General features: G+C 35.3%; 1 protein-coding gene across 1 annotated transcript; it reads right to left on the reverse strand.

Annotated features, from left to right (window-relative positions):
* Positions 1 to 21: 21 nt before the first annotated feature.
* mier1b (mesoderm induction early response 1b, transcriptional regulator) lies at positions 22 to 23,999 on the reverse strand. Its single transcript, XM_051130812.1, has 13 exons — positions 23,941 to 23,999; positions 22,966 to 22,990; positions 22,743 to 22,843; positions 14,837 to 15,061; positions 9,454 to 9,580; positions 9,280 to 9,344; positions 9,125 to 9,197; positions 8,494 to 8,645; positions 8,257 to 8,338; positions 3,027 to 3,121; positions 2,616 to 2,743; positions 1,226 to 1,353; positions 22 to 1,060 (listed from the first exon to the last, which is right to left on the reverse strand). Exons 1-13 carry the CDS (start codon positions 23,947 to 23,949, stop codon positions 771 to 773), a joined length of 1,500 nt encoding a protein of 499 aa, XP_050986769.1. The 5' UTR covers positions 23,950 to 23,999; the 3' UTR covers positions 22 to 770.
* Positions 24,000 to 25,262: the final 1,263 nt, after the last annotated feature.

Below are 25,262 nucleotides of genomic sequence, written 5' to 3' on the forward strand. Positions count from 1 at the left end.
TTATTGCCATTATAATTTTAAATCAACCATTGTGTCCATACTGGGTGATATTAATGAATTAGAGTAATCTATGAGAACTGAATGAGAATCATGAGAATAACTAAAAACCACCTCAAATACAAAATATAAGATGCCTTACAGTATAATGCCAAATAATGCTCCCAAAAATAGGTTCATTTTCTTTATACTTAAAAATAATAATAATAATAATAATAATAAAATAAGGTGCAATATGACCTGGACCTTGAGATTCACTCAGTTAATAGATACATACAGCTAGCAAACCAATTTTCTGGACACTTTACAAAAACAAAGCTTTGGAGGGGTGATTCCATTGCCTGATTTATTTTTACTACACCTGTCAGGAACTTGCAGTATGCCTCCAACACAAACAAGCTGAGCACTGAACCATTAGTATATAACAAAATCAAAACACAACACAACTTGATGTGCCTGGAGACACGCTCACCAACATTTATCCCCATGTATTATGTATAATGGCTTAAACAGCATTTTCACCCATTGTCAAAATGTCTCAATAAAAAATATAAATATCTTGTTGGTAAAAAAATAGCAGACATTACAAATAGAATATACATTTCTCTGTAAAATGGTTGTATGAAAAAGGCGCATTAATCAGCTGTAGTTAGGTTTGGAGGGTAGTATTTTTGGAGCAGCTCAGCTTTGGATTTAGGGTGGATGAGGTGAGAGGTGTCACAGCGCTGTCTCATCGCTCCAGTTTCTGATTTTGGCCTGACTTTTGTTCTTGTTCAGTCTTCTTTGACCCTGGAAGGGTCTATCTCAACCTGGGCCAGTGAGTCTGATTCTGTCCTGCACTTTTTTGTTGGCCTGTCGAAACCCTGGCAGTCCTGTTGGTGCTTCACTGAGCCATTTCTGTCTGTGTTGTGGGTGTCTGTAAGTTTACAGCCATTAGAGTCCAGATGATCTGAGAGTAGACTGTGTTTAGATGCTCCATTCGCCTGAACAGATTCACTCTTCACCTCGTTCACACTGCTCAACATCTGTGTGGCATCTGCACTGGAGCTGTGACTGGTGAGTCCTAAATTGGGAACCAGAGATAATCAATATTACACAGCTGTAACAAATGGTTCAAAAACACTGCATACAACATGATTTTCTATAAAGTATCTTGAAATATGCACCAAAGCATTTCCATCTAATTGTAAGAAAATAAACAAACCAATAAAAACACTAAATACTTTACCGTTGTGGCTGCTAGTCTCCTCTCGCTCTGACTGGCTGGTGCTGCTGCTAGAGGCGGCAGGAAGGGGCGTAGCTGCTCGACTGGAAGTAGTGCTTTCTGTCTCGTCGAGAAGTCGGTCCATGTAATCCCTACACAAATAAAACAATAAATACACCTCACACTAAGGAAAAAAGGAACCTCAGGAAATATTAGGACCAATTTACTACTATGAATCAAATAGTACACTTGGATGACTTTTTCTCTGTGACAACTAATTTTCATCAGTGTAATTTTGCTCTACCTTTTTCATACATACAATAACAAAACTGAATGACACAGACAATAATATTGTGATGAGTTAAACAAAACTGGCCCCCTTTACCCCTGCCATAAACATATGACTTGTATGTGGATAGTATTTGAATATTGCTAGCTGGACTGCATTTACATCTTCATTCCAATGCATCTCAAGTGTGGTTGGATAGAGCAGGGGTTCCTTTTGTGTCAGTTTGACTGAATGAGCTGTACATTTTCCTTCATGTTCTATTTTCAGGCATTAAGAGAACAACAAAATGCTTGGTATTTTAATGTGACATGGTATAAAAAGAATATCCATGGAAGAGCACTTTTCAATCTGCTGCATTCTTTCCCTCCCAATTATTTTCTTTTTTCTTTTGTATTCTGCTATAACAATATGAAAAAAGGACAACATGTACTTCACATTTGTGGTCTGCTCTCCATGTGTAATTTACAATGAGTAATTAACCAGAATGCACTAAAAATCTCTTGTTTTTCTTGCCAAATCCTCCTGTCTCTTTCCAGGTTTGTTTTTACACAGATGCTTTAAATATAATTGTGTCCCCTTTTCACTTCTAATCCATATTAGCGGTGTTTACTGGAATGCTTCTAAAACAGGTAAATACATTCTTTGTTGTCTGCCCAAATAATAGAAATTACTTATCAACGTTCCAGTTAATTAACATTTTTATGTAAGATAATGTATATAACAAAATATAGTACTTGTCAAAGTCAAAAGTTTATTTATTTGATCAAAAATACAGTAAAAACACAGTAATACTACAGTAATACTATTACTATTTAAAACTTTACTTCAATATATTTTAAATTTTAATTTATCCCTGAGATTGTGTGAATTGTTCCTTTTAAAAGCCTGATGTATTGAATATGTTAAGTAATAAGTAGTCAACAAAACACACTGAAAGCTAAAGTTAGTATAAACCGTTCCCAAAAAATAAAAACTGACTTATTTCATATGTCAGGCTTAACAGGGTTAATTAAATCACAGCATTCGATTTCATAAGATATATCACTACTTCAGTTGGGATAAAGATAGAATCTTACTATCTCTAACCGCCACTTACATATCACAATGTTTGGCACAGATACTTACGTTACTCCTGGGTGAAGATTGTATTTCCTTTTCCCAAGTCTAGTTTGTTGCGCAAAGAAATCATACCGCTCCGACTTTTTCCACATGTAATAAAAAGCTACACAATCTCCGACAGACCGTGTTCTGACCTGAAATTAGATAAGGATATGACAATAGCAGGAAAATAATAAATAAGGCTTGAAATGTCACATCAAGTAGTCCATATACTAATCTACCAGAGAAAACTGCTAGGCACATTTTTTAACCCCACAGCTTATTTGATTTTTCTAGTAATTACATTTGTGATTGTTAAAATGTCAATATAAGAATGTGAAGGGGCAAATATGGATTGACATTCATCATGAGACATCATGAAGCGATCTACCTACTGAATTAAACCTATTGTGATGAATGCCATAAAATGAGCACTACCTTGTTGGCCTGGATAAAATGAAAGTCTTTTCCGTAAGCCTTTAAACCTTGTTCAAAATTCCTACATTCTTCCTCTGTCCAGACAGATAGTTCCTCTGTACAAAAGAGAGAAAAAAAAAAAAACATGTAAGATTATGGCTGTCAATAATTTTGATTACTGATCACCATTGTTGTCATTTGAGAAATTATTGCACTTTTATCTATAACCACAAAAAATAATGTCAACTAATGCACATGGTTATATTATCTCATATAGTCACCTGATTTTGTGTGTATATCGACATATGTCCAGTCCTACTTTTGAGTATTACCAGTTTTCATAAAGTTGACAGTATGTTTATTTATAATGATAAATCAGGTGACTATATGAGATAATATAACCATGTGCATTAGTTGATATATACATATATTTATTTATTTATTTTATTTTTTTGCCCTAAAATTTAAGATGTGATCTTCCTGATCAGCCTGTCACTCTATATTTGTGAATAATTACTCTAGGTTTTTAATGGCAATTCACACAGAATGTGTCTTTGCATCTAAAATGCTAGATGCAGCACTCAGGGATGGTTAAAAAACAAAACAAAACAAAAAAAAACAAACGCAGAGCAGAATGCCTACTCTGTCATGTTGCAGTCAAATACAAAAGTTGCCATGCCAACCTGCTACTGTAAACTAAAGTTTGCAATGCTTGCCACACCTCCATGGTTTTCTGATTGGTCCACTGTTTTGAAACTGACACTGATGTGCAGCACTGCTGGTAAAAATTTAAATTCTGTTAACATAGCATCCTAACCACGCCACTCACATGTGAGACAACAGATATTAAAAATATCTTTACACATAACGTGTACAGACGATATAACACATGTACATGTTATTGTGTCTACATGCATTATGTTGTGTACAGGCGTTAATGTTTTGGCGAATGGCAAAGCTGAAAATATCCAAATCTGCATATAATAGTGAAGTAAATCTCTACATAATGACGTCACTAATTAATAATACATATACACTGTGTGCAGAATTATTAGGCATGTTGATATTCTGGTCATATTTTTTTTCCAAACACATTTTACCAATTCCAAACCACATCAGTCTTAGTAACTACTGTTAATTTTGTATTTAATCATTTATATGTGATGTATAATTGTCCGTGAAGGCTGGAAGTGAAAAACTCCTTATATTCAGGTGTGCAGGATTATTAGGCATGTTTTCGTTTACAGCTAAAATGAGCCAAAAAAGATATTTAACCCAGACTGAAAAGTCCAAATTATTAAATGCCCATGAGAAGAATGCAATACTAATGCATTACAAGAATTTGCAAAGTTAAGGCTTGACCATTGGACAGAGAAATGCTTGTTGAGTCTGCATGGTCAGAAAAAACAGGTGGAGAAGAAAAGATGCATGTTAACTGCAAAAGAATTAGGAATTAAGGTGAAGAATTAGGTGTGACACCATCAGGAACCGTTTAGTCTCCAGCGCCACCATTTTCCAGAACTGCAACCTACCTGGAGTCTTCAGAAGTGCAATGTGTCAGGTTCTCAGAGACTTTGCTTGGTAAAAAATCCTAAAAAATGCCCCTTACTTAATAAGAATAACAAGCTGACGTGTTGTGAAATACATGAAGACAGTTTTTTTATATGCTTTAGAGACAGATAAGTTGAGAGTGACTCTTGAAGGACAAGCATCACATCCTCTTGTGCCTCTGATTCAAGAATTTATCTTCCAAAATCTGGCAGTTTTGGGAGTTCATGTTTAGTCTCTTATCCTGAAAAGTCTGACTTGCAGAGATGGACTAAAATGAACTCCCAAAACTTACTGCCAGATTTTAGAAGATAAATTCTTGAATCAGAGGTACAAGAGGATGTGATGCTTGTCCTTCAAGAGTCACTCTCAACTTATCTGTCCCTAAAGCATATAAAAAAACTGTCTTCATGTATTTCACAACACGTCAGCTTGTTATTCTTATTAAGTCAGGGGCATTTTTTAGGATTTTTTACCAAGCAAAGTCTCTGAGAACCTGACACATTGTACTTCTGAAGACTCCAGGTAGGTTGCAGTTCTGGAAAATGGTGGCGCTGGAGAACTGGAAACGGTTCCTGATGGTGTCACACCTAATTCTTCACCTTAATTCCTAATTCTTTTGCAGTTAACATGCATCTTTTCTTCTCCACCTGTTTTTTCTGACCATGCAGACTCAACAAGCATTTCACTGTCCAATGGTCAAGCCTTAACTTTGCAAATTCTTGTAATGCATTAGTATTGCATTCTTCTCATGGGCATTTAATAATTTGGACTTTTCAGTCTGGGTTAAATATCTTTTTTGGCTCATTTTAGCTGTAAACGAAAACATGCCTAATAATTCTGCACACCTGAATATAAGGAGTTTTTCACTTCCAGCCTTCACGGACAATTATATATCACATATAAATGATTAAACACAAAATTAACAGTAGTTATTAAGACTGATGTGGTTTGGAATTGGTAAAATGTGTTTGGAAAAAAAATATGACCAGAATATCAACATGCCTAATAATTCTGCACACAGTGTAAAGGTGACGTACCAACATACATACTAACGCACTTGGTCGTTTGTCATTTTCTCTTTCCAGATATGTCAGCGGTCTATAGTCACATAATAATGATGTCGTATTACGACCTAGAAGGAGGAGGCATTTCAAAATACATGTCCTAATTTTTCACTAATTTCTGTGTCTCACTGGATTTGTGTGTAAGGGTGTATGATATATATCATATGCGATAATATTGTAATTGTTGTTTCAATGATTCAGAACCATTCAAAACACCTACAGTTCAGTGCACGCATTACATCAAGTCTAGACTACTGCGTATACGCATTAACAGTGCATTCTTTCACTGCATGATCTATTAAAATACATTTATAATGATCACAAATTCAAGACATGGGGGCAGAAATGTATAGATTTATTCCGCTTAATATAGTTAATCAACGTCAAGAGTGCGTTTTTTTTCTCCAAAAATGACCATGATTACATGATTAAAGGCTATTGATTTTTTACAGCAGTTCGATAGACAAGAAGTTATTCAGAGACATGCGTTTTAGACAGCATATTGCCTGTTTTTGCTTTATTTCAACAACAAAAATAATTTCAAACAAAGCCACAGCGCTGTTTTGCGGCTCTGAGCAACATGACAGTGTTTCGTTCCTGAATGAATCAACCGTTTAAATGACTCACTTAACAGTGACTTGCTGACACCTACTGGCAGTTTTAATTTCACATTCAAAGCATATTTTTATTATTTGAATAATTTATATATATCAGTACAAATATCATATATACAAATAGGGCCTATCAGTATTTATTGTTGTATGTTTAATATATCAAAACATTATTAATACATTTATAACTGCAGGCTAAAGCATTCATATCCTGCACTACACTGTGTAAATATATCTAAACACCACTTCAGATGCAGATTCTCAGTGTTTCCTCTGTATTTCAAAGATGAATTTTGTTGATACTGATTTAATTTGCTTGGTAACAGCCCAAATGTCTTATTATTCAAATTCATTATAATTCATTGTAATTCATTCTATTTAAATGTAAGAATTTGAAGAATATAAAAAAAAATCAGGAGTAAGCTGTCCATGGCAGTCCTTAAGATACCAGCACAATAACACACTCTATAGTCAAATTATCGTTATCGATAAAATCCTAGAATATAGAGGGGTTTTTTTCAGTATCGCACACCCGTTTCTGTGTAATGCATATGAATGAATTTCACCAACACTGATCAAAGTGCTAATTTTACTAGTGTTTACAAGAGGCTTTTAATAATTATGGCATATAAGGCACCTCATATTTTTGCCTCAAAATACAATTAATATAATAATATATTTATTATCTTTTTTTATTATTATAATTATTGTATTTATTCATCCAAAAATTATGTTATGCTACACAATTTTGTATTTAGATTATTTAGGTTTATATATATATATATATATATAAAGATTGTACAAAATAAATAATACACAAGTAAATAAAGTGTAAAGTTTGAAGTGCAAGCAGATAACGTGTACACGTATAATATCGTCTGAACACGTTACGTGTAAAGACATTTTTAATATTCTGGCCTTCCATATGCAAGCGCACTGGTCATACATGTCCATGTAACACCAACTACACACGCAGTTTCACGTTGGGAAAGTATTAACAGGATTTAGAAAAATAAATAACTGACATGGGAAAATTCTGTCCGGTAAAGGTTCCGAATTTTAGTTTTGATTACTTTTCGATCTATTGTCCAGCCCTACTCTAAAGCTTTTCTTAAAAGCTAAAACAGTGAAGTTCTTAATATTAATTCCAAATTACACTCATGTTTTGCTTAAAAACAACAAGAAAAAATGTATTGTGGAACAGATGTTGTTTAAAGTGCACTTATTCAGCAAATACATCCATGTTTAGATTTATTAAAGTTTGCCACTGAGAAGGATTGACAGCAAGAGCAATGATATATCTCTGTATATATATCTCTCTCTCTGACAGGGGTATTTAAACTCTTTCGCTACCCCAAGCATGAAAACCTACATGAAAACTAAATTTTAGTCTCATCTTTTTTGTCAACAATATTGCATGTTGATATAGGCATAGTTATTGTTTTATGATATCAGTGTCATCTCATCTTACCTTAGTTATGGGAAAAAAGTAGGGATGCACCGAAACATATCGGCCGAAATGCTTGCGCGTTTTGTCAGTAAAGCCGGTTCTGTAATCAGCGGTAAATGCCATCAGGTGCGTGATTTCACGTTGAGCCGTATATACTACACACAGCCGTTGTTCACCGACGAGCTGCGCAAATCCATGTTCATTATCAGTGTGAATTTGCGCAGCTCGTCGGTGAACAACGGCTGTGTGTAGTATATACGGCTCAACGTGAAATCACGCACCTGATGGCATTTACCGCTGATTACAGAACCGGCTTTACTGACAAAACGCGCAAGCATTTCGGCCGATACGTTTTCGGTGCATCCCTAGAAAAAAGTCATCAGTGATTATTTTTCATTAACAAAATTAACAATAAACTGAAAGCAGAGTTTTGTTTTAACCAAGAAATAATTTTTGTGTGTAGAGCCACACCTCTGTTAAGTGACAGAAACACTGTCAGCCTGTTGTATGTATTATATAAACATTATGATGAAAGACAAAGAAAAATGCCATTTAACCAACTTTTTAAGGCTCACCTCGGGCTGCTTTAACGTTAAATCTTAATCTTCGTAAAGCTTCAGCAGTATCAAAATTACACTTCACCAACTCATATAATGCCTGAGGGGAAGAAACAATTTATATGTGTATTAAGTCACAGTTCAGCATTTGATTAAAAAACATCAATTATTATTATTATTATTATTATTATTATTATTATTATATCATCTTAGTACCTGCTATTAGTACTAACTATTATTATAGTTCTTTAGTACCTGCTCATTGTCTTTGATGTGGGATCCTTCTGGAATAGCATCTACTCCAGACTCCTCTCCCGTCCGTCGACATGCTTCTGTCAGAAACTCAACCACAGTGTTTTCAGTAAGGATTTCAGGATTCCACAGCAGCTGGTCATCATTTTCATACACTGTGAATGATGGAGTCAGAGATTCAAAGCATATCACAAGAGTATAACGTATTGATGCCTCCAAAAATGTAAACATATGTGAAATCAAGAACATTAAGTGATTTGAATTACAGTCAAGTAATTAATGTATAATAATAAATAAAATAAAAATAATAAAAATAAAATGTACATCAAAAATTACATCATACTATGACTGATGCAGTTCTTATTTTATTAGTGCCAGCAAAAACTTTCTGGTTTTAAATATTTATATTCAGTGTTTTCTAATGGATTCAATAATTGGTCCCAACTGTTTTTGTAACCCAATGTAATACCACAAAAAATACTATTAAAAAATGCCCATGTTTGCAAAACACATAACTGTACATTGTCATATTGTCATATGAACAACCAGAAACATTTATTTTCCTGTGATGCAGTTTAATTCTACCTGATAATTCTAACTGATATTTTAATTGACCAACATAGGTCAAATGTACCTTTCTCATTATCTTTGTATTTGCACAGTCCTGATGGTGTTTCAGCCTGATACATGGAGCCAACCATGATTTCCTGTTAAGAACATACACGTCAAACATTACATGGGAAATTCAGACAAAAAACATAAAGAAAATTCTGATGAAAGATTGTGTACTTTTTTCCAGTCTTCAGAGGGAATATAGTCATCATCCTCCTCTGACTCTTCATCTACTTCATTATCTAAAAAAAGTTAAAAGTTAAAACAGTGTTTAAGCAAACTTATATGGGAGGGATAAATATTGGATAAAATACAGTGAGCATAATCAAGTGGAGCTTATCTGTCTCTTACTCTGAAAGTAGCCATGGTTCTGTGAACGTATAAGTTCAGCTGTGTTACAGTCTGGCACTGTACAAACTCGACTGTCAGGGGAGTAGCTCTCATTTACCATTCCTGTGGATATCTTTGATTCATCCCCCTGAAAAAAATAATTTAAATGCAGTTATAAAATTTAAAAAAAAAAAAAAAAAAAACATTGTTGGGGAAAAATACTTTTAAAAGTAATGCATTACAGTATTGCGTTACTCCCTAAAAAGTAACTAATTAGATTATTTAGTTACTTTTTATGGGAAGTAATGCATTACGTTACTTTTCGTTACTTTTTATATCTGGGCTGGGCTTGCTTATTTGTTTTTAATATAAAAGGTTCTATTTTGGCAAGCGTAAAAGCCCTTTCACACCAAAAGTGAAATGAATGAGCCTCAGGCTGAAGGAAAAGTAAATTCATGTCTGTACAGTAGAATGCAGAAGAAGAAAGTTAAAAACATTTCAGGAATAAAAAAAATAAGCAAATATTTATCTTGAGTAATTTTTGCTCATTAGTATGGTTGAACTGGATCATTGAAGGTCAGCAGCAAATACACTGGTTAATAAAATGGGATTAAATACATAAAGGATATTTGTGTTATTTAACATTTAATTATTGCAGGTTTGCATCATATTCTGAGTTGCATTTCACTGTTTTTATCCATTTTAAGGAATACTGAATCCGTTTTTTTTTTTTGCACAAGTGAGATGAATTAATACGTTCACATTTATCCTAGAACTTCAGTAACACCTCCTGATTTCTCTCAACATGGGGACAGGAGACCTGTCAAACAATAAATGGGGAAAAAAGTAACTGCCGTTACTTATTTGAAAAAGTAACTCTGTAATTTACTGTAAATTAAAAAGTTATGTGTTACTTTACTAGTTAACTTGAAAAAAGTGATCTGATTACAAGTTACTTGTAATGTGTTACCCCCCCAACACTGTTAACAATGTCTGTAGTCCAAAAGCCTGCTTCTTTTCACCCTTTTTTAGCTAAAATGTATTGACCAAAAAAATATTTACTTCAGAGGTTGAATCTTAAGGTTTCCCGCTTTCAAATGCTACGTAGTTAATTAATACAAAACAAAGCGATCACCCACCGGCAGTACAGTGTGGGTTAAGGGGCTTAACCACTAACATACCTAATTCCAAGTATAGCTGAATACTGAATAGACCACAAGACCGCAAGCCCTGTCTGTTGTCTTTTACATACAGGTGCATCTCAATAAATTAGAATAAATTAGAATGGAAAAGTTCATTTATTTCAGTAATTCTACTCAAATTGTGAAACTCGTATATTAAATAAATTTAATGCACACAGAATGAAGTAGTTGAAGTCACTGGTTCTTTTAATTGTGGCTCACATTTAACAAAAACCCACCAATTCACCATCTCAACAAATTAGAATACTTCATAAGACCAATAAAAAAAAAAACATTTTTAGTGAATTGTTGGCCTTCTGGAAAGTATGTTAATTTACTGTATATGTACTCAATACTTGGTAGGGGCTCCTTTTGCTTTAATTACTGCCTACTGCCAAATCCTGCTGGAAAATGAAATCAGCATCTTTAAAAAGCTGGTCAACAGAAGGAAGCATGAAGTGCTCTAAAATTTCTTGGTAAACAGGTGCAGTGACTTTGGTTTTCAAAAAACACAGTGGACCAACAGCAAGCAGACTTGCTCTCATGCGAAAAGAGGACTTTGGACCACTGGGCAACAGTCCTTTTCTTCTTCTTCTTAGCCCAGGTAAGACGCCTCTGACGTTGTCTGTGGTTCAGGAGTGGCTTAACAAGAGGAATGCGACAACTGTAGCCAAATTCCTTGACACGTCTGTGTGTGGTAGCTCTTGATGCCTTGACCCCAGCCTCAGTCCATTCCTTGTGAAGTTCATCCAAATTCTTGAATCAATTTTGCTTGACAAGCCTCTCAAGGCTGTGGTTCTCTCGGTTGGTTGTCCATCTTTTTCTTCCACACTTTTTCCTTCACTCAACTTTCTGTTAACATGCTTGGATACAGCACTCTGTGAACAGCCAGCTTCTTTGGCAATGAATGTTTGTGGCTTACCCTCCTTGTGAATGGTGTCAATGATTGTCTTCTGGACAACTGTCAGATCAGCAGTCTTCCCCATGATTGTGTAGCCTAGTGAACCAAACTAAGAGACCATTTTGAAGGCTCAGGAAACCTTTGCAGGTGTTTTGAGTTGATTAGCTGATTGGCATGTCACCATATTCTAATTTGCTGAGATAGTGTGCAAATGTGAGCCAAAATCATCACGATTAAAAGAACCAAAGACTTAAACTACTTCAGTCTGTGTGCACTGAATTTATTTAATACACGAGTTTCACAATTTGAGCTGAATTACTGAAATAAATGAACTTTTCCACGACATTTTAATTTATTGAGATGCACCTTTATAAATGATGTAAGCTAAATCTATGAGTAAACATAAGCCAAAAAAAAAAAAAGGTACAGTTCCCAGTTCCTTAAATCTAGTGTTAAACATCCTGCTAAATTAAGGTTGGACAGAACCAATGTAAGTTCACAAAATCAGTGATCACAGCAGTACAGGGCTCTACAGTGCGACCATTTCAGTCACATTTGCGACAAAAAAAAAACTGTGTGCGACTATGAAAAAATATTTAGAAGCACCAGTGCAACTGACCCGATCAGCAAATGTTTGCACTGTTTTTAAACAAATCTAGTCATTGTTTTTAAACAAATATATTTCTGTCATTTCTTTTATTTTGACAGGTTGTTGTGAAGGTCTTTCAGTTTTATTTTCTGTTACAGTGTATATGACAGTAGTTTTTTCTCAAATGAAACTGTGTAAAGCTGGTGAAGTGACAGAGCAGCTTTGAAAATGAACTTCATGTCCTCATATATTGAGAAGCAGGTGCTGAAAACAGTTGTGTATGAGTTGGTGTATCAGACGAAACCACACCATTCATTCACACAGAGACATGCAGAACATGCTGAGTTATTAGCAACGTGCACTGACTGGCTGCTGTCACCTTTATTTCTGCTGTGTGATAGACCGTTAGATTAATCCAAATCAAATAAAATTTGTAGAGCTCATCATCCTTAGACATAAATTTTATCATGATCTCTATATGATATTGTTTATCGCCCAGTCCTAGTTGTTTCTAGTGTTCAATTTTCACATCGTCCTATCGTCAGCCTGTGAGATCGCCAATACATGATATGCTAATTTATTAATTTAATTTACATGCTGTGCTAATTTATTTAATTATTTACATAGTTTCATTGCTCAAAACCAGCTCCAGCAGCCTAATATTTTTAATACGACTTTAAATTGGTATTTAACATGATAACTAGGGCTGGGCGATATGGGCAAAAAAAATTATCACGATAATTTTTTTCATATCAGTCGATATGGATAATTATCACGATATATGTCAAATCTTTATTTCTTTCCAGTTTAAAGTCAGATTTTTGCTCCAAAGTGAAAGTTGTAGAAGCCAGACCATTAATTTTCCTTAACAAAATAAATATCTAAACAGAAAAATTAATTTCTGCATGTTCTAATGAGTTATATTTTTTCAAATCAAGAAACAGGTTTGGGTTGTCTGATAATGATAATTATAATAATAATAATAATAATAACAACAATAACAATAATAGTAATATCACTTTTTTGTCTCTTAGAAATGCACATTTGATAGTAGCTTGAGGATGCAGAGGTAAATTTTTGTTCATTATCAATCAGTAACATCTGTAAAAATTGTAGCAACCTCAGTATTATATGGTTAAATTCATTCTGACCATTTTTTTTTAAATTAAGCACTGGTCTCCCATAGTAGCAAGCATACATTTTAAATCATGATAAACACAGTTAAAACCAAACATAATGGTACCTCAATACCATGGTAAAAATATAACTACATGGTTTTATAGGTAGCCTATTTGTATGAAAAACGGCAGTCTAAAAACATTAAGTATAAATGCACACATGCTATAGCTTAATCACAAATACATACATACTATAATTATATACCATTACTTCTGTAATAAAATTCAATGTGAATATCCCACATCGCTGCCACAATACCATGGTGCAGTGAGTGTTACTACAGTAAATCCATGGTAAATGATGGCGATGTGTAGATTGAAAAGCCTTCTGACTGTCTCGTTGCACACAGCTTTAAACTAGTTTGAATCACAGAGCAATTTGTGTTCATCGCTGAATTCAAGTGTTTCACACTGGATCTCACAGCGCTGTTTAGTGCTTGCGTGACGGAGCCCTTCCCATATCGTGTCTTTTGCGTGTTCAAGTTTGTTATTTAAAATGCGCTCATAACGGAAGGAACGCGCATGCAGTGCAACACGCTCGGTTTTTCCAGACGCGTCCGCGCCGCATCGAGATAATAAATACATCTTCTGTAGTGAGCTCATGCAGGGCGGCAGTTTGAACTTTGGTCCGAGCAGATAAACGGTCCGTGTGGCGCGATTCAAATGAGTCGCGCTGTTTCGTTCCACTTTTGCCACATAAAATTTATATCGAACATTTATCTAACTCCTCATATCATTTTATCGAGGAAAATTATATCAAGAAAATTATCGTTATCGAATTATCGCTCAGCCCTGATAACAATTTAATAGAAACACTGTTACTAACAAATTACTAATTATAATGCTTACATTTCCTTAGTTATTCAAAAAGCAGCTACAGAAAATGAGCAAAGAATATTAACATCAGAAAAGAGCATCATCTCTGACTAGCCTAGCCTAGTGTAGGTTTATGCATTTAAAAAAAAACACTTGTGTTGTGTTCAATGCTTGTGTTTATCCAAGCCGCCCTGCGGCAAGTTTCTGAAGCATCCCAGAAGCGGCTCTCCACGCTGCATTGCTAAAGTTAGGCGCCTAGCCTCTTTTTGACAAATAATAATAATAATAATGATAATCGTCTTGCTATCATCAAAGGCATCAGCAACTGGCAATATCTCTGACTATCGTCGATACACAATATTATCATCTATTATCATCTAAGCACAACCCTAGTTGTTTCAAATGTTCTAAATAAATAAAGGTTGACTTCACTTTTACAGTTATTAGTAATAACTGGTTTAAACTTTATAAAAGGCTAAATTTTCTAAAATTCTTATTCAATTCTTATTAATTCTTTCTCTTATTCAAATCAGGGCTGAAAATCACACTTTTGAAATCACCTAATATTTCCAAGTTTTCCAGGACTGTGGAAACCTAGTTACATTGAAATTAAGTTTGTTTTTGCTGTGTATGCATCCTATGTGCTCAACAACAATATTATTATATTACTAAATACTGTAATTTACATGATATGTATTATGGGTATGTATTATGGGACATGCGTTCTTATGGGACCGACCTTGCTCTTCTTCAGTTCTCCAGTGCTTCTGCTGCTTTCATCATTATCTATATCCTCTCCTTCATCCTCCTCCTCCTCCTCCTCCTCCTCCTCCTCCTCCTCCTCCTCCTCCTCTCCATCCACATCCTCTTCATCATCTTCCTCCTCCTCCTCCTCTTCCTCAGGTGATCCACTGCCTCCATAACCGTAGAGACTTAGGAGCTCCTGAATGGGCATTTCTTGCTCCTGCAAGAAAGCAAGTTATTATTTGATTATTTGCGTTTGAATAAGCCAAACCAAGCAAAACACTGGTTACGTATGTGTGTGTGTGTGTGTGTGTGTATATATATATATATATATATATATATATATATATATACTGTTTTAGAGACGCATCTTTGTGCATGCTTCAGGTGTGTGTGTCAGGCAGTGCGAGTTACGGGTTAAGATATTTTTGTGTGTGTCTTATTACGATTAATAACTCTTCTAACCTCAAGCATGTCCTGCACTGTTTTTTCTCATTTACACATATTCTTTTTCTAAAAAATGAAATTGAAACATCAGATCCAAGTGCTTTACTTCCGAAGGACATATGAAGCTTTATCAATACATAAGAGTTTTTGTTAGCCTACAATAAAACAGTAATAATATGTATGATAGGCCTATTAAAATATATTTTCACGTCTCATTGATACAAACTCGTTCACAGCATCGTGCTTAATGTCAGATAATTCATCAACCCGAAGCATCAGCGTCATGATCAGCATCCAAAGACTGAATCGTTTCAGCATGTATCAGGCATAAAATGTCCTTAAAATAAGCTGGTTATCTTGGTAGAATATTGAGTAACAAAACAGATAGGCTGATGTTGAAATTTCAGTGATCCACAAAAAAAATCCACAGAAATCGGAACCCGGCTAAAGTCACAGATTTTTGCTTTTTCTGGCACTGACCTGATTTCCGCTTACATAGATTGATACTAAGGCCTGTTTGCAGTTTCTAATTATAGAAAAGAAGTTACTAAACCGAATGATATGAGATGCAGTTGGTGTTTCTGCACCTAAAGTAAACCCAGAGATGAATCAAGTCGATATTTAGAAGGTAAACCTTCAGTTTTTGTTTTTTGTTTTTTGCACAAAATAATAAAATGTGATGTCAGTAAAATCATTAGTTTCAGCATTTATCATGTTATAATTGAAAATTACTGAACTGTATCTCTATTTTACAGCTTTTATCAATCTTAATGTTACAAATGGACTAAAGATGCTAAACAGTTATGTTAAAGTGCTCCTATTATGCCATTTTAAAGGTTGCTAATATTGTTTTTATAGACTCCCAAAACAGGTTTACACATATGCAAGGTCAAAAAACACTTTAGTTTTCTCCAAAAATAGATTTAATTTTACCCCATTTCTAAATGATTCGTAAACGACTCGTGCAAAGAAGTTCGAAGAATCAGTCTCTCTAAACTCTCTAACTGCTGTGACTGGTCAGATGGCACAGTCCTTTATGATTGGTTTACCGCGTACAGCGTGTCGGAGAACGAAACGCCCATTGCCATAACTGATTGAAAGTCCTGGATACTTGTCAATACATAGAAAAGATGGCATCGATTCTACCATACCAATTCGAGCCAGAGTCTGACAATGAAGTGGCTAAAGTGGCTGATTGACAAGTTAGCACGGCCTACCGTGGAAAGTGCTCGCAATTTGCTTATGTAAGCGAACCGGGCACACCTCTATGTTGTAAACTTCATTACCGAACGTGGAAAAAAATTCATTTGAACAACTCATTTGAACTTTGTCCGCGGCGTGCACGCTCCGCTGCGCGTGCACTTTGGTCGAGGCAGAAACAAGCCGTCCTCGCACAACAGAAGCAATTGAAACGAATGGGTTTCATAGCACAGCACTTTCCACATTCGGTGTAAAAAGCCGCTTCGTGCGCCATCCTTTATCATTACTCCAACTAATGAGACAGACAGACAGTCAAGCTGCATCAATCACGAACTGTCAGACTACAGTGGGTCCACAGGTGAACAACAGAACTACAGAAGCGTGATTTAGCTGGTTAGCAAGACATGTGCAGGGTTGTTACACAACATAACAACTACTTATTTTGAACGATCGCTAGAAAATATAATCTTTGTAGATTCATCTTTTGGAAGTGAATATAAAACAATTTTACTCACAGTGTAGGATACAGCGTCTTCTGTATAACGTATGTGTAAATTTCCATGTGACGTAAACCACATGGAACTTTTACTGTTTGTGGGCGGGCAAGTTGTTCGCGACGTAAAACGTGGGCGGACATTATGCAAATATGTTACTTCCTGACGTATGGCCGTAACAGAAAAAGATTCGAATACCTGACGACTCGTTCAGGCAAATGTGAGCTTAGTTTTTGATAGACAATAAGTTTATCGTGCACTGTCGGCTTCACAACTATGCAGATAGTTTATGTTCACATACAGCTACATGACACACTACATGAAAGATCATATTTGAAAAGGCATAATAGGAGCACTTTAAAGATGGCCATCTTTAAATATTTACACAAAGGCCACAGTATTGAAATTACATACACATGGATATTGTGTACTTTCACAATTTAAATGCTTCTATTCTAGAACATTTGTGTTTACAGTGTTTCCCCTGCCATTATATTAGGGGGGCGTCTACAATTTCTCCTTAGCTAAAATGCGGATGGGATTGCGGAGTCCATTCATAAAAACGGAATTTACTCTGATGCCGCAGAAGTCGTCAATTTTTGGTTTAATAAACCAAAAGTAGGTCTCTCACTTAATTCGAATCAAGATATGGACTAGTGTCTGTGAATATTTAAACGCAACAAGACGGTTTAAATATGAATCCTCCATGTTCCGCTTGGCTCTGTATGAATGAATGGCGGAGACGCAATGAAGCACACGTGACGCTCGCGGTTATTTTCGGCCTCTGCGTCTCATTATATGACGACAAAAACGCATGAACTTAATCTCCAGAGCTGCTGTGAGAGTCACTTAATGTAAATTTTACCATTTCATTTGAGAAAATTAGCATCATATCGTAGTGTATACACACAAAAACTAACCGGCAACTTGTCAAAATAAAAGTACGGTTTAACAGAAATTTATTAGTCTTGTGTTACTTTTGTACAGTATAATGTAGGTGTTTAAATATTCCTATTTCTGGCAAATTTAATTAAACAATTAAATGCAGAAATGATAATAATAACAGAAATAACAGAAAAAGGTTTAATTTTCATTTCATTAAAAATTAATAAATATTTAATGCCTGTATTTGATTATCAGAAAAATTAAAACACACAAGAATTTCTGGAAAAAAAGAAAGAAAAAAAATTTAGGGCCCTATTGTTCAAAATGTTGAAATTGAGATTTTTTGACTTATTTTTTCACTGAAATAAATGTTTTTGTTATTACACAGAGAGTAATGTACCGAAAAAAGTACCGTACCGTACCGTACCATACCACACCATACCATTGGTAATCCCCCCGCCCCAAACCTGGAATCCTAGGGGAAACACTGGGTTATCTAATCAAAATATGTTAGTCACACAACGGGCAAAAGTGCAGCACTGCGTGTAAAAGAACTTGCAGCTATCCAGTAACACACACACCTGACGCGTCGCATTCAATTCAAGCGGCGGTCTACAAGAGTTAGCAACGGGGCAAAAGTATACTGCTGTCCTTTCTCCACTAATGCAGCATCTAGTGAACAAATTCATCACTTAGTAATGATATGAAAACATGCACTACAGTATACTGTACACACCGTTTCGTTGTCGATGTTTTAAATCCGCCTTTGAAGTGTCCTGCTCTGTGCAGCATCACCTGTCTAAACAAACTGCACGTGCTGTCAGTGATTTCCGCCACTAGAGGCCGATCTCGTGGTGTATAACAAAGACTGTAGGGACTATGCTGTATAATTGAGGACCTCATCAGCCGCTCCAGCAACGGACCTAACCCGGAAAAACTATCGGCATGGATTTTTGCCGATAACCGGTTCCGGCAATCAACTATCGGTGCCGATTTATCGACAAAACCGATACATCGGTCAACCTCTAAGTTTGAATTTTTCAAAGTACAAATGTTACATATATTGTACAATATAAAAAAAAAAAATCTCTTACCACTAATTATTTTACATTGCACAGGAAGATTGGAAAAATGTATATGGAAGTAGACTCACCTGAATATTACAAATTAAATTTCACATTTTTTTCTACTGGCCCGGTCTGGACAGTGGTTCAAATTTTTACTTGCCCTGCCAATATTTTCACTGGCCCTGAAAATATTGTTGCATAATAATTGCTGTTATTATTGTTTTTGACCCATGTTATCTTTTATTCTATTAATTAAATATATGAAACCAAAATTTTAGATACAAATTGCATTTTACATTACTTGATTCTAATATTGATACCACAGCAAAAACTACTAGCCTAATAAATATGAAATTCAAACATGATTAAAGACAAGTAAACAGTCAGTAAATAAGAAAACATTAAAAATTACAAGCAAGCCACAGCACAACTGAATATATAGATCAAAGATACAAAAAAAATGATGCTTTAGGAAAAACAAAGGATGGGCTGAATGAGACGCAAATTTACTCTCTGCCAGCAGGTGGTGCTTATAGAACAGCAGCAATACAGCATTTCCTTGGTTACCACTGTATACAAGCAACGCAGCACTTAATTAAGGGCACCTATTATGCAAAACTCACTTTTACATGTTTGAACATAAATGTGTGTTGGCAGTGTGTAGACAACCACCCTATAATGATAAAAATCCACCCACTCCTCTTTTTTTTAATCCCTATAAACCATAAACCATGTCTCATAGTTTACTGATCACAGAATCTATCAGCCACAGAATCTACCACAGAATCTAGCAGCCCCATCCACGATTGTTGACTGACACGGCCGTATTAGCGGAGTCTCCACCCTGAGTGAGCTGCAAACACACTATCTGCCATGTTTATCTTCACACTAGAGGCTGGTTGCACCAGCTAGACGTAAAACAGCTGGGTCTAAGCCCCACGCTGGGCTTTGCAATGTTCAACTTTACGATAAATATTTACACCCGTTGCACCAGCTAAAACTACGACCAGGTGCAACTATGCCCAGCGTAGATTATGTCGCATCCACGCTGACACATTCTCCCGCAGTGACAGCCGAGACGACATCCACGCTGCAGTGGCTACAACTACTACTATAGAACTGAATTGCTCAAGACATCGTAACAAGTGAAGCCACCGCAAAATAATTTAATTGAGTAAATATTTCCTAACAAGTGCGCGTTTTGAAGTCTCTCTGTACATTCACATGACAGATTTCTTCAGACTAACACTAAAAATAAAGGCAACAGGTTAAGTAAAATATAATGAATGTAATACAATGCTTATCTATAGAGTTATTTTTTCTAGCTGACTATCGAGTTTATGTACAATGAATGTCTTTCCTGAGGTAAATGTGACTTTAGGTGACAATTATGGGTCTTAGCCTACTGGCATCTTTCTGTGGCTGAAAAACCATTTATAATTTGTATTTTATGAAAGAACTGACAGAACTTGAAAGCTGATACTTTATTTCTGATTAAAAGTAAGCACAAAAATTACTACGATTATTAGATGGCAGGCACGCTGGAAATGGTGAGTGGAATTAAAGACGTTAAGTATTTCCAAGCATTTATACTGTCCAAGCAAGATGTCGAATAGAAATATTAAGGGAATAATTTAAGACAGTTATATACTGTACTCAGGTGTCTCTGAGACAATATGCGCCGTTAATGAAGCTTTAGCCATCGTTTTTTTACTTTCACTTTTATAACCGTTGTGCAAAGTTTGCACGTTGCTTGCTTGTGTTGCTTGACCCCTCCCCCATTATATCAACTGTTTATAGGCCACATTATGCTGCCCGAAAAGACCATAAACGTTAGAGTTGGCATCTGCAATAATTAATGAAAAACGAATCATATCCGAACAAACATTCACTTTACACCTACCTTTGACTAGGTGTAAAATTTAGTCTTTGTAACTTAAGCGTATTTTTACCACAAAGTTGTGTGCAGGGCTGGATTAATATAAGCACTAGAAGTGATTGGCTGTGGAGGAAAAGTAGACCTAGAATTGATTGGCCATCAAATTTGAGCTTTTCCCAGTGTACCGATTGCCGAAACCCCACCACGCCCCAACATATTGCTTTACTGTAGCGCATGCATGGGAATTAATGTCACAAAAATTATTATCGACTACTTATAGCCTAATAAATATTAGGTAAAAAAAGGCAATTAGTCACTTTTATAAAGGTTTACTAATACTATACAGTTAACTCTGGATTCAAGAATTAGCTTTTCATTATAGGGCAACCACAATAGAGAATTTAATAGTCCTAATAAACATTAATTGCAGAAAAATATGAATTCAATAATTAAAAGCCTGCAATATAATGGAATATTAATATTGTTAAATGCATTTCAAGTATTTAAAAATGTCATTTGTTTTCGCCCGTTATTTATTAATAAATTATTTATTTATTTATTTATTTCAACTGCCCTAACCCCAGCAAAACATTTATGGGGGACTGTGTGGGCCAGATGGGCTGAACTTTAGCACCAGTCCAGCCCTGATGATTGTCCTCTTCTAAGGCCAGAAAGAAGACCTTCTAATAATAAAACTATTTAAAAGTAAACTCTTAAGGGAGCTATATATGCTCAAAAGTTGTTGCTGCTTCTGGAAACCTGTTTGCTTTGACTTCATATTCTTCATATGTATTTATTATTGCAATGTGTTGTAGCCTGGAATATTTAGTGTGCATACTCATTGTATCTCTCTGTGTTGGAGATTTCATTTAAAAAAATATATATATTTCTGTGGTAGAAAACATTGTGGCACCAAGATACAAGCTACTGGGGGCCCTTGGGGTTGCTATAGCCCCAGGGTCCTATGTGTTCTTAGTCCGGGTCTGGCTGTGTGTGAAAGAGAACTTTTTAGTTTAGGGTTTTGTACTCACATGCTGTGACAGACGCTTTTTATCTCTGTGCTTTGGTGGTGCGCTCAGAAAACCATATATCAGAAGTTTAAACTGATATAGCTTTAAAATGCATGTTTTCAGCGCTATAGACTTGATAATCAAAACCAAACAGATGTTTTTTTTTCTATTTGAACAGTGATCGGTTGAACAAAACAAAAAATGGCCACTTGACCGGTGCATCTGTACACCACTGTATAAATTAAATATAGATTAATCATGGTTAAAGCTACAAAGTTACTCACCAAGATTGGTATTTTTACATAGTTTTGTATGTATTTGTCCGTCAAGAGCAATTCGGTGCTCACATGTGTTAGTACTGAATGCAGTTGTCTTTCATGTCAATCACGTCAATGCTTGGGTGCTTTAAAAATGTTTGTATTTTTAAATTAGCAAGGCTTAAAAACATGTGCAAATGATAAACTTTCGTGACGGTGCAGCAATGGCCCAATCAGGCAAGTGACAAATTTGTCAATTGTCCTGAGTCATCGGGCAGTCCTTATTGTCAAGCCCTTTAGTTAAACTCTACAGTTTCAACTCAAAAGCTTTAGTTAAAAACTTGATATTTACTTTGTTGCGATCCTGATTAACAGTAATTTAGAAATTGTTTCTTTAAGGACTTTTTTATGGCAATCATATTTGACAACAGACCTAAACAATGCTAATTTATTAAAATTCTAATTTTTTAAGGTCTTATGAAAAAGACTACCTTTTGTTTCACACATGAGAAACTATGGTAGAGTAAGAAAAGAAACATAGCTAATTTGGCTTCAGTAGCTTCAGTGGCCTGCTGAACTCTCCTCTGCCGGCCGAACCATAAACAGGTGATGTTAAACAAAAGATCAGGTGAAACATATTGAGAATCAGGATAAGATCAAACCTTTGCAAGTTCTTCTATCTCAGTGCCAAAATTAGTTTCACCCTCTGGAACCTCCTCATCTTCGAGGGTTTGATCATCATCATAATCAGGCAACAGCATCTCTGTTGACAGGTCAAAATCAACAATGCCAAAATCAACAGAAACTCTTTAAGAGAAACAGAAATGGCATTAGTATGTATAAAGATATGTTTTACTATGATAGGAAAACTAGTAATTGTCTTACCTGGGCTTGAACTCCCCAAGGAGGGCTAAAAATAAAACATTGGTTTATTATTTTTTTTTTTTTTTTTTAACAATCATTATTTAATTGCTAAATTATCATTAGCGAAAACAAAAACTGTTGTAACAAAACTGTTGCCGTAACAGTTGGATGAACAGTAACAAAGACAAACATTTCTAATATTAGGCATGATTTTGAGGACAGTTTTGGAACTGTGCTGGGTTGGATGTCCGCTATAAATTGTGGGTCTTGATATAAAGTCAGTTGTGAACCATCGGACAAAATTACACTTGTTTACAGTGTACAAATCTTTAGCCAGATTGTGGTTATATCAGCTGTATAAATTGCCCAATTTGCATATGTATAGTACACATTAAAGCAGACCTAAATCAGAAAAAGATGCAGTTTTCCAGTCCTCTATTTAAATTTACTTTACTTTCAGTATAGACTAAGAAAAACGTACAGTAGGTCAGTGAACATCCATGACAAATCAGAGGAATCAGTGATGCTGTGTGTGTGTGTGTGAGAGAGAGAGAGAGAGAGAGAGAGAGAGAGAGAGAGACTTTGGAAGTTGAGGCTGATGTGCAGCTAACACTTTGCCTAGCATTGATCAGAAACTCTCTTTTAAGTACAAATCTGGATTTTAAAAAATCCATAAATTAACGATTTACCAAAAATAATCAGTGCAATTGTCGGTGTTTGTGTATATATTTTTGAGATAATTAATGTATGGTAATGTATTTAAGTATGGTTATAATAGAAAAGCAGGCTAACTGGAGACGGGCTAACTGCTATTAACTTTGCAGAAATAAAATTTCTAAGAATTCAACGCGTATTTCGATCTAAAACACCGGACAACTTAATAACAAATATATGCGACACAATTTAATTTTTAAATACATTATCAACTATATTTTTCGATTAACTGCAAATAAACGGTGATTCATTTCTAGAAAATAATGAGAATTTCCTTCTTACCTCCGCCATATTTACAGCGCCGCTGCGGGTCAGCGGAATGTGGGCGGAGTCAACGAAGGTCCCCGGATGCTCTCTCTCTCTCTCTCTCTCTCTCTCTCTCTCTTAATTCTGCGTGACTTATTGACATAATTAAACAAGGAAGGAAGGAAGAAACAAAATAATAAAATTTAACGCTTATATTATGATTTAGGTGCCAGAAATGTTTTTTTTTTATACCTTTTATTTTTTTCATTTAGGGTCATGATCATGCCTGCAAAGCTACATATTATGATGTCTGCAGTGTCAATTACACCTGCATATTTCAGTTGCACAGACCTAGAATAAAAACATTTGGCAGATACTTTTATCAGAACATACAGTGCCAGAGCCATCACTAGCAGGGAGAAAGGTGGTTATGATTCTAGGAGCCCCCAGCTGTTGGGGGACCACAATGATTTTACTGGAGAGCCCCCCTCCTCCCCTGGAACATGGTTTCAACCAAGGGGGACCACCAATTCCCACAAGTGTATGGAAAGGACTCCTGGTAAAATCTGCTTTAACGCGATATGTGTAAAATGTGGAATGCTTTGTTTTGTTTTGTTTTATCTTTGCCAGTGGTGGAAATGGCCAAAATTTACTGAGTGACTATAGTTTGAAAGGGGTGGGGTAATTTTGGAGCTTTTTAGATATATTTAATTATAAAACGCGTATAATATATAATAACATCAAACTTATTTTATCTTTCCACTAAACCATATGTTTTCTTTGGTATCAAGCCAAGTACATTACAGGTCAATCAACAATGTCCAGTAAGTATGTGGGGCACAAACACATTTATTCAACAGAATCTCTGCTTGGAGATAAAACCCTGTGTAATTCTGGCCAAATTAAAGATACATTGTGTAGGAATTTGCACGTGATAATGTATGCATACTGACCCCTTCTGTTTAATAATATTTTTTTTTTTTTTTTTTTTTTTTTTTAAAAAAGGAGAATGCTCCTAATTAAAAAAAGGGGGTTTGCAGCAGCTTTTGGTAAACATTACAGCATTTTTACTTATATTTGTTTGTTGATTTGTGTGTGTGTGTGTGTGTGTGTATTTCATTAGCTCAGAAACCAGTCTGATACACCTATGGAATGAGTTATGTACTGGCATTGGTGTAAAAACTTGGGAATGGATGTGACCTTAAGGTGTTTTAACCAACCATTTTAACTGACATCCCTTTGTAATGCTCCTCCTGCAAATCAGCAGTATGTCTTTTTCATTAACACTAAGTTGGCATAAAGTTAAATTAACATTAATTTTTTTTTGTTTGTTTGTTTGTTTTTTTATGTGAAATTAA

Source organism: Labeo rohita, chromosome 2 (genome assembly GCF_022985175.1).
Source record: "Labeo rohita strain BAU-BD-2019 chromosome 2, IGBB_LRoh.1.0, whole genome shotgun sequence".
Taxonomy (NCBI): domain Eukaryota; kingdom Metazoa; phylum Chordata; class Actinopteri; order Cypriniformes; family Cyprinidae; genus Labeo; species Labeo rohita.